Source organism: Ruditapes philippinarum, unplaced genomic scaffold (assembly GCF_026571515.1).
Source record: "Ruditapes philippinarum isolate M1 unplaced genomic scaffold, ASM2657151v2 ctg10589_1_1_1_1, whole genome shotgun sequence".
NCBI classification, from domain to species: domain Eukaryota; kingdom Metazoa; phylum Mollusca; class Bivalvia; order Venerida; family Veneridae; genus Ruditapes; species Ruditapes philippinarum.
In genome coordinates, this window is record NW_026864880.1 from 47951 (window position 1) to 58932 (window position 10982).

General features: G+C 32.3%; 2 protein-coding genes across 2 annotated transcripts; both read left to right on the forward strand.

Moving 5' to 3' along the window:
• The first annotated feature begins 1400 nt into the window (after positions 1–1400).
• Positions 1401–4236, forward strand: LOC132727139 (uncharacterized). Its single transcript, XM_060712549.1, has 4 exons — positions 1401–2071; positions 2732–2939; positions 3051–3633; positions 3803–4236. The coding sequence occupies exons 3-4, from the start codon at positions 3433–3435 to the stop codon at positions 4079–4081; spliced, it is 480 nt and encodes a 159-aa protein (XP_060568532.1). The 5' UTR covers positions 1401–2071; positions 2732–2939; positions 3051–3432; the 3' UTR covers positions 4082–4236.
• Positions 4237–4412: 176 nt separating this feature from the next.
• On the forward strand, positions 4413–6075 carry LOC132727140 (uncharacterized). Its single transcript, XM_060712550.1, has 2 exons — positions 4413–4550; positions 4821–6075. The coding sequence occupies exons 1-2, from the start codon at positions 4452–4454 to the stop codon at positions 5190–5192; spliced, it is 471 nt and encodes a 156-aa protein (XP_060568533.1). The 5' UTR covers positions 4413–4451; the 3' UTR covers positions 5193–6075.
• The last annotated feature ends 4907 nt before the right edge of the window (positions 6076–10982 follow it).

Sequence of the window (10982 nt, forward strand, 5' to 3'; positions counted from 1 at the left end):
CCTAGTTCTTATTGCAACATGAAACAGTAATTCAGTTGCAAATTATCATTCGTTTTTATTATAAGTTTTTTACTTCATGGCACACTTAAATATACCACTGGCATAATCCTAAGGGAAAACATAACACCTTATTTCAATTTTGTTTTCATATGTTTTGACGTATGTCAGTTTCTGACATTGAGAAATCAATAGAAATGGTGCAGTTTGCAAACTAACATCCGACGGTAGTGAGTTATGTATCCAGAATACGAGTACATACCCAATATCAGTTTTGAAGAATACAGTATCTCAAACACTTTTTACTGTAAGACGGATGCACATTTCTTATTGAAGATGTTGCTTGTTATGTATACCGTATTTCAATTGGCACATGTGCAGTAAATATTTATTATGCGAACAGCCCGAATATGTCTCGAGTATTTATTCAAATCATATAACAGTATGCAAATGCTTTTGTGTTTTATATTTTATTTTCATTTCAGTTTTTTTTTATAATAAGTAATATCAAATGTTGACATTTGTGTCATATATCGCCGAATGTATTTTGCTTTTGTTATTTTACTCAGAAAGCCGCACTAAATAGAATCTGAGTGTTAAATTGACTGAACAATAGTTTATTTACATTCTATTAGATATCAAATCTCATAGACAATGTGTATCTTTTCAGACACTGTATTTCGGAATAAAGTAAGCAGTATTACAGTTATAAAAATGATTAATGCTGAAAGATAGGATTTAAAAATTGTTCGCTTTTTTATTTTCAATAATTTATAAATGACAAAGAAGCAAACTATACCATCTACCAAGTAAATATTAAATTAGTTGCTGTAGTATTTAGTATTAAAGACTGGACAGAAGTAACGTTCTGCATTCTCAATAAAACTGTTGCCTAAAGATTTTGAATACATTAATCTTATTATCACTGTTATATTGTATCCAATTAAAGGATTGAATTAACTTCTTTTATTACAGATACAAGCAAACCACATCAACCCGTCAAAGTACATAAAAGCAAACCAAATTGTATTATTCATGTTTGGACAGGTATATTTTAATGATTTTACACTTTACTGGTTGGCGAGATAACTTCGACACGTAGATAACTTCGACACTTCGTTAATTCGATCGATTAAACATTTTTTTACCAATAATCAAGCACACCGTCGCTTAGTTACATTAGAACAGGTTAGCCACTGACGATCTGGTTCAAGTCGGTAAGCTTTTTCACATCTATTTATTGACCTCTACTTTCACTTTATAAATTTCCCCTCGAAACATCCGGGGGACTCCGAATATACTGCGCATGCGCAGCGCGCTATCTTATGAGAGGCCCGTAAAGGGTTCTATCGATATTGCGCTACCAAATGGGCTAGCAGACGAAAAGAAGAAATTAGTAAAAATGAGTATGCTTAAATTTGCTAAAATGAAAATTTATAATCATTTAAAGGTAAAACGTCCACGGTAATACCGGAATGCCTAAGACTGGATTTCTATCACCCTAGACGCTGTACCTTTCAGTAATACCCACAAGTAAAATAAATTAAAACAAGTATTCTGTAAAAATAAAATAAAATATGAAAAAGTATAATCTAGATCTAATTTTCTGACTTTCATTGTTAAATATCACCCAATTTCTTACTTTGTGTGGGGAAAATTTCCGCAAGTCCGTGTTTTTCAGTCCCTCTTACTTCTGATTAAATGTTTACGTCCCCACGAGGGGTTTGGCATTATTACTGGAAGAGAGATATTGTAGGTCTAATAAATATGTATATTTCTGTACCAGTTATGGGAAAGCAATATACTGAGGAAGATCTTAGACAGGCTGTTTCTGCAGTGAAGCAGAAACGATTGAACATCTCACAGGCCGCTAAGGAATACGGAGTTCCGAGAACCACAGTTATGGATCATCTTAGAGGCAGGGTTAATAGCTCAAAGTGTGGAAGAAAGTTAGATCTTCATGAGGTGGATGAAAAAGCACTGGTGGCTTTCATTAGATATATGTCCGATCATGGCTTTCCGATGTCGAGGAATATGATACGTTGTTACATAAGAGAGATACTGCGGAGATCTGGTAATTAATTGTCAATTACATTTACAAAATCTCGGACTAAATACTAGTTTTTGTCCCAGACAAAATGTATACCGGTACTATAGGTAATTATTATAAAAGTAAAATGAAACAAGTCTTTGATTACAGTTGTTCTTGATATTGTAAACATTGTTCTAAAATTTTAATTACAAATCTAAGTAAACGTCTGTTTGTTGGGTTTTTTTTTATTATGACGCATAGAAGAGGTGTTCAGCAAGGTACGATCTTTGATTGAATTCCGAGTTTATCTATATAAATCGGTTAGTAATAATCATTTCCAGGAACAAATGATGTGAGCTTTTCCCTGGAATAAATATATAAAAAAGTCCATAGAAATTTTCATATAAAAATATGTTAATCGTGTTTTAAGTACGTATGTTAAGAAACGTATGTTACGTATTCGATTTTTTGTTGTTGATTTTTTCTCTCTCTCTCTTTTTTTAAAATCATAATCATGGGAGTTGTTTACTACAACTTTATAATGTTGATGATTATAGCGTACATTTTTGCTATAATAATGATGATGGTAAAATACATGTTTTGCAAAGCAAATATTCCGAAACATTTCAATTGTAAACACCTAGTCCAAAAATTATTTAATCCTTTTATATTTTGTGTGCTTTTATTCATACACGATTACAGGACGTGTGGCAAGGATAAATGTAGAGAATGGCCCAGCGATCAGTGGTTCAGAAATTTTTATCTGCGTCACCCAGACCTATCTGAACGCAAGCCGGAAAATATGCCAGCCAGCAGGACACGAATGTCGAACGAAGAGTGTATAAATAAATGGTTCAGTTTTCTGAATGAGACACTGGAAAAGTACGGCCTTAAGGACAAGCCGGAAAGGGTAAGATAATATACTGCACTTAATTAAATTCAAAAGTAATATACAGTTTTTTCTCAAATGTTTAACTTGCGCGATGATTATTTTTTTTTTAAATTGCATCTCCTTTTGCAGATATTTAACTGTGATGAAACCGGATGGACTGGAAAGGAATCTACAAGAACAAAGGTGACCGGTCGGAAAGGGGGGCATTTATTCAGGCAAAATGCTACTGTAAATAGCCACGTTACTGCACACCTTTGCATTTGTGCAGACGGAAGATTCATTCCAACTATGCTAATTTTCCAGGCAAGTCATTTTAATATAACTACACAATTCAATTAATTATTGTGCATTATCTTATACACATTTTCTTTCCATACATGTATATACGTGTGATTAAACTTTCATTTTTTCAGGGTTGTTTACTTCATTTTTTCAGGGTTGTTTACCACACAGAAATTACAAAGACGGAATTCCATCTTCTTGGTTTTTCTCTTCCTCTGATTCCGGCTACATGGACGGCGACTTGTTTTCTGAGTGGTTTAAGTCTTGTTTTCTTCCAAATTGTGGACGTGACCGTCCCGTCTGCCTTATAATGGACAATCATGATAGCCATCTGACTCTACCACTCGTGGAAATGGCTATAGAACACGAAGTCGTGCTTGTTGGATTACCAGCCCACACCACCCACATACTTCAGCCGTTAGATGTTAAGGTAAGTCAATGGATATGTCATTACTAAATTCCAAGAAATAAATTCATATCTCAAGAACTGCAAAATGCTACATATCCCATTGCTACATATCCCATTTTTAAGTGAAAAGGTATTTTCATAACTGTTAACAACAAACATTTGATATTGATTGAAAACTCGTGATTTTCAGGTTATCGGACCTCTTAAAGGCAGGGTCACCACTCTTGCTGAGAGATGTGGGTTTCTTAATAATAATTTCTCAATCAGCAAAGCCAGATTCCCTGTGCTTTTAAATTACGCCATTGACCAAACCACACCATCATCGGTTAAGGAGGCATTTTCAGCAACAGGGATCTGCCCACTAAATCAACATGCCATTGACAAGAGCCAACTTGTGCCAGCCTCTTTCAAGCCACCGTCCTCAGAGGAAACTAAGGAAGGTAATTACTTATTTTCTTGTATTATTTAAAACTGATTTGTAGCTCGTGATATACCTTTGTACTTATCCAAAATAACAAAGAAGTATATTTAGAAGTTTTTTTCTTGAATGAAGATCGCGTGTGGCTTATCATTCTAGCAAATATAGTTCACGCATACGTTACTTTGCATTTTTTTTAATTCAACGATCTTAATATTTCTTATTGTGACGTGCTTTGTTTTCCTTTTCTAAATGTAAATGAATTATGTCTTAGCAAATGTGCAACCATATTTAACGTAATGTATGTGTTTTAGAACCAGAATCTAAGGAACAGGACAGAACATGTCCAACCGGTGGCGCTAACCGTCTTAACCCGTTAGTGAAAGACGGCCTTGTACCTGAAACTTTGGCCGATGTTTTGATGCCTCAACCAATGAAGGCACAGACAGAAAAGAAAAAGTCGCGTGTTGTACTGGAAGGACGGGTGATAAGTGGTGAAGACATGCTGATAAAACTCAGAGTAATAATTTGAATAATTCATTGAAATAATCAGCGAATAAATAAAACAAAAAACAAAATATGCGCATTTTAAAGATACAGTCGGTTTCTTAAAAATAAAACCAAACTTATCTAATTTCATTATTGTAGATTTGGGAACGTATTAAAATGTATATAAGATTCTTTAAGTAAAAGATTTTTGGTAATAGCAGAAAAATGTAGTCAGCATAAATCTGAATTTTACATGAATAAATATTATATAAATAAATCGGTATAATTTCATTTTCTTCAGGAGAAAGAAAAGGCATTAGAAGAGAAAAGGGAGAGACAAGAAGAAAGAAAAAGGAAACGTGAGACAAAGGCTGAGGAAAAGTTAAGTAAAGAGAAGGCGAAACTGAGAAGAAAAGAGGAGAAAGTAAAGAAGATTTCAGAGTCTAAACAAAAAAAACAAACAATTGTTAGGAGGAAGCGAGTCACAACTGACGAGGAACGACCACAAAATGAAAGGCAAAGCAGACTTGCCAGTCCGATTTACACGTGTGGTGTATGCAGTGTGCGAGGGAGGGTTGATGACGAGGCACATGGCATAGAGTGGGTGGGGTGTGATGAGGACATGTGTTTGACTTGGTACCATTTTGAATGTTTAAGTAGTGAAGAGAAATAGTTCGTTCGTGAGAGCCTGTCTGAAGGTAGCGATTGGTTTTGCAAAGAATGCAAGCCATGGCTTTATACCGAAGAATAAAGCAATATCTTAATATTGTCAAATGTATATACAAAATCTGCGCACGTGTAGAGCTGTGTTTACAGATATTCATGTATATTCAAAATGATTATCAAAAGGTTTTGGATTAAATTAAATATTGAAGTATCTTTTATTTTTCAGATTTAAGAAGCAACTCTTTTATGTTAAACTTTACACTTGTGGCCGTTTCACAGTCGTTAAATCTTTTATTAATAAATTTATTCTTGGAACGTTTTAAACATTAGTTTGTTTGATTTTTCTTACAGGTGAATCAATGATTTTTTCATCTTGTTGTTATCAGCTATGACCATTTATTGTCATAGATAGCTTCTGATTTTAATAATTCAAGTGAAATACTTCACGTTTATTTAATGCGTGCAATAGCTTTGGATAATTGTGTTGTTCTGTCGGCAAAAGTAACTAGACAGCATTGAGCCACGGTAATTAAGCATGGTTATGAACGTTGGCCATAAATTGTTAATAATTTCAAAGTATATGGTAAAAATATCAGTATTAGGTATGAAAAATATATAAAGTATCAATAGAAATGATTATTTTTGATTTTCAGCTGTTTCTGGCCTAAAACGTAAGGTGTCGACGTTATCTACTGTCGCGGTGCAAAATAACACGTTTTGGGTACCTCATTCAGGGCCTCATAGAAGTACCTGTTCTGTTTCTAAAAATAGTTTTTTTCGGTGTCGCGTAAAATTGACTGACTGAAGTTTGTGTAAGTATGTTACGGGTGTAATTTATAAAGTTACCTATCAGATATTGAAGAAAAATTGTGTTTTAGTGTCGAAGTTATCTCGCCAACCAGTAGAGAAAAATTTCTCAATACTGATACATTTGTTTCACAAAAGTTTAAATTTAAATCCCAAAGATATTGCTTAAATAATAAATGCATTTCAGTCTATGGATACAATAACGGGAATCAATCATTGTGTCAAAATATTTCATGTGTTGTAGACATTGCAGCGTTATTTTAATCGCTTAAATTGTGTGTTTCATTTGTCATAGAATTACTAATAAAAGAGATTTGGAACTTAATCGTTTACGAAATGGAAACAGCGTTGTAGTTATAATGTTCCAATTTCTTATTTAAGAGACATAATTATAACAATTACAGGATAACAATTAATAGGCATTGGTGCTATAGAAAATTCCATATCAGGAGACAGCTGGGACTGTGACTGTCAATTCCTACCACTTATTGTTATATATCACACTTAAGCGTAAAACAATACCTGTAAACTGATGCTATATCTAATCTGATGACGCATATAGCTTGATTCAAAAAACATGGTAACGAACACCCGGCGCAGTGCGTAAATTTGCGTTGTCACCCGGCGCTTTATACTGCATGTATTTTACATATGGCTAATTTAGATTTCAAAATACGCCAAAACGACACGATATCTTTGACGTTGTCAGAAAAAAATGACTTTATTTAAATCGTATTTATCTTTGCAATCACAATTCAAACATCACTTGTTAAAGAAATTCTAGTGTTAAAACTATGTCGTTGGAACGTCTCGGAAATCGATCAATAAGAAAAGTTTGTCAACAGTAAGGCGAGAAACTGTTTAAAACGTAGAAAAAGATTATGACTAACAATAGAAAAGTTCCAGTAAGCCACGACATAGTTTTTGATAAGCATAAACTTAAGGATGAAGAAAGAGTAATAGAGAAATAGAAAACAAATAAGGGAGAGGCAGAAAAAAGAAAATTTCAAGGACGTTTGTGACGTCAATCGCCGAGACGTTGAAAAATGACAATTGATTGACTGCGGACATTGTCAGTGATGTTCAACAGTAGCTACGGGACGGTGCATTTATTACATATATTGTATTCTTGGTTTACAAACTTATAAATTATTTTATTAATTTGTATATTACAATTGTATAAATTATTTTATTAATTTGTGCAGTAGTCTTATGGAGAAATTGTGTCAACCGATTCAAATTCGGCTTTGCATTTTATTTATTTTAAAATAATGACAATTTTGTTTTAAGTTGTATTATTCTTTTATTTTATGTATGATACATTATCATTCAGAAGCATTATTTTACATTATTTGTAATATATAATATAGTTTATTGTATGTGCGATTTTTCCAGCAATCAAGTTACAAAAGGAAAGAACGGGAGTTTGCGTAATTACAGGAGTTCTTTATCATCATACATTTTATTACAATACAATATGTTACCGACATGTACAGAGATATATATATTAGGCAGTGGATAACATGTGTACCACGTATTACTTCGATTGTGACGTCAATTTTTTATTTATACCGTGCGCCGCATTGCTTTACAATGCCAATAAAAGCAAAACTGTTTTCTTTGTTAATATTTCTTGTTGGTACTTTTTGTATCATTTAGGAGAAAGATTCCGATTTATTGTACGTGTATTTTTATGTAAATTCATTCATCAGGTAAATATTCATTGACAAAGTCCGGATAATTTTTGACCATCCCTCGTATCTATAACAGCTCAAATAATTGCAAAATAATATAAGCTTCAAATATGTCACTGTTCTTGCTTTCAAAATGTCACTGTATTTTATTCTGTGTCAATGCAGCTGTTGTAATTTCTTTTTATTTTATGCTTTTTCAGTAGATTACTGATTTATCCGTGAAAATTATATTTGATGATTTCACAGTGAAAATTATCAAAATATAATTTCAAACTTTTCAATAACGAAACTAATTTTTTAAGATTTCCCCATGAGGCACCTCAATTTCATTTTTGCTGACAATTCTGACAATGTCAGGCTGTTTAAAGAAAAGCAAAGCTGAAATTGATAAATAACTTAAATGTCAAAAGTAATAAAAAGAAAAAAAACTTACTTATTTTCATTCAAATTCTAATCACCAAATATCGTCACTAATTCTCATTGTTTCATTTTCACAGTCTGAAAAATGCATACCTTCCACATGCAAAACTGCTTTTGATGACATTTTGGCATATTTAAGCATCCTTCATGCAATAACTGCCGTATGCTTTATGAACACTTGAAAAGCAATGACAGCCATAAGTTAACAACCCAGCGTTCGTAAGGCAGCCTTTGAACAATTCCAAGTTTTCAATTTTCCTAGCCGCTTTTTGAATGTTTTCACATAATTATGTCGACAGTTATTTTTTTGTCTGTTACAATCCTCAAATAAAATTTCTTTCTTTAAAAAGGTGTATGACTAACAAATCCAAATGATATCCCTCTTAATCAAACACAATTATTTTCCTCCCGTGAAATACACAACTTTTAAAAATGGCTGCCGCTTACATTTAACATAGCCAGGTCTTATATAAATTCGCAGTCAGTAACAGAAATAGGAATGGGTGGTTGGACTTTTTCTCCGACTAGAATTGTAGCGATCATTCATATTTCTTTAATAAAATGAATAATATCACCATCATTTAACGTTGATTGTCGAACTTATCTTGCAACCCAAGACTTCTTGTATTTAAAGAGAAATTCCGACTAATTGAGGCTCTCAATGGGGAAAACAGATTTTAATATTAACGTTAATTTTATGGAAATTTCGTTTTAACTTGTTTTTAAGCATAAAATAAAAATAAAATTATTTGTTTGTTGTGTAAGATGTAATTTTATTTCATCTCGTGAACTATAAAAACAGTATTCTCACGAGTAGCTACGCACAAAATACTGTTTTTAAAGCCGACTCTATGAAATAAAATTTCATCTTACACACAAACAAACAAATAGCCTCTATATCTTTGTTTATGTGTAGTGTTGTTTAAAGGAATCATGCTACCTAATTACACAAACTACTAACCTTTATCATTAAATATTTGGCATTTTAAGTGAAGACTTTAATTGTTGTATATATTATTACATGTTCACTATTTTTGATGTTATAATACTCACATGAGTTTGCTAAACATGATTGCTTGTTTGTAATGAAGTGGGGAATTGCTGCGTTTGGAATGTACCAAAGTTTTACAAGTTTTTCGTTAGAAATGTACACAAGTCCATGTACTATTGTAATATTTTGATTCATTAACAACAACAGCGATTTTATTTGGACGTATTTAATGCGTATATTTTTTTTACATGTTTTTTTCTCTGATATTCAAGGACTTGTATCGTATCAGGTATAATTCTTGACATTGAAACAACAATCGTGTTTAAGCTTGATAAATGAGATTTCATACTGTATCATTATATCGTGCAGACTAATGGAATTATTGTAAGATATCTTCAGATTCCGCTTGCCGATTAGTATCATTTTCGGCTAAAATGGTGTATTTTGTGCATGTGTTTTCTGTTGTTAAAAGTTTCGTATAGATAAGAAACTAATCGGTGTAAGCTGACAGCCTATCCGAAATAATATTTATTGTATCATAGTTTGGGGACCTTTCTGTTGAAAATGCGTTAGAGTTAAATCGTATACATATACATGCACAGTGCGTTATTACTTACCCGCACTCCCGAGCATGCCCATTGATTGGCTCATTTTTGCTTATTTTGACGGCAGAGAAAGGAAAAGCGATAGATATATCATATTCAGATGCTCGTTCATTGGTTCCTTTTCTCTGGGGTTTCATATTACTAGTATGACAACCTGGAACGTGTTTTTATGTTTGACTATGATACAAAAGAGAAAGAACATCAAAACACTCGGCAATCTGTTTAATACTCGTGGGGCTACGCCCCCTCGTACAAATTAGGTAGATACGTGTTTCGATGCTCTTTCTATTACATGTATCTTTTTCTCACATAAAACGTTATTATTTTTGATTTTTTAAAAATAATAAAAACTTTCAAATGTTAAATTTTTGATTAAATGATTAATAATTAATTGAAAATAATAAATAAAAATGTTGACCTGGGTTCTTTCATTTTTATCGATTGTACTTGGAATTGCTACATTCCTTTCCAAAATTATTTTTTCAACAACAACATTAATGTTATAAGAAATTGGTGGTTGATTTGGGCAAAGATTGGAATATTTACGATTCTTTAGAGACGTTTTCTGCACACTGTCCCGTAAGTCATAATTTGAATTTACTAACAGTAGTTACTTTCTAAATACCATTTAGATAAAATCGCCTCGAAAAGTTGCAAAAAGTATACGTAAAAAGAATGAATATACCTAGAAGGAAAAATAACTATTATAATCTTTAAGTGGATAATGTTTGTTAATATAATTTCAATAACATCACAATAATATTGAACAATATTGCTCATTGACACTTTGTTTCGAAGAATGCAGCATATTCAATATATGGAAAAATGTATGAGAACTTACATTATTTACTTAACATTTCTAGAATTCAGCTTCCTAACATGAGAAGCATAATGTGTACTAAAGTTTTTTCATTGACAACTTCAATTTATGTGATAGATATTTATTTAGAATTGGCAAGCAATTAAACTCCTTATTAAGTGCAAACTTTAATAAGGCTTAAAGTTAATCAGCATTATACTTAAAAAAGACGTGAAGAAAAATTGCATATAAAAGCCTGCCTCTCCTTTATATTTTAAATTAATTAACTAATTGTTCTCAAACGCTCCACTTATTATTAATGAAATGCATGCCAAAGCGCGACATAAATATTACACCATCGTAAAATTATACAACAAGGGACACTGGTAAATGTAACAATCACAGCAAGCTATGTTGAACTGCTTTATCGTTTTACATCAACACAAAATTCAACAAATCGTGAAACGTGTTATGCTCAAGT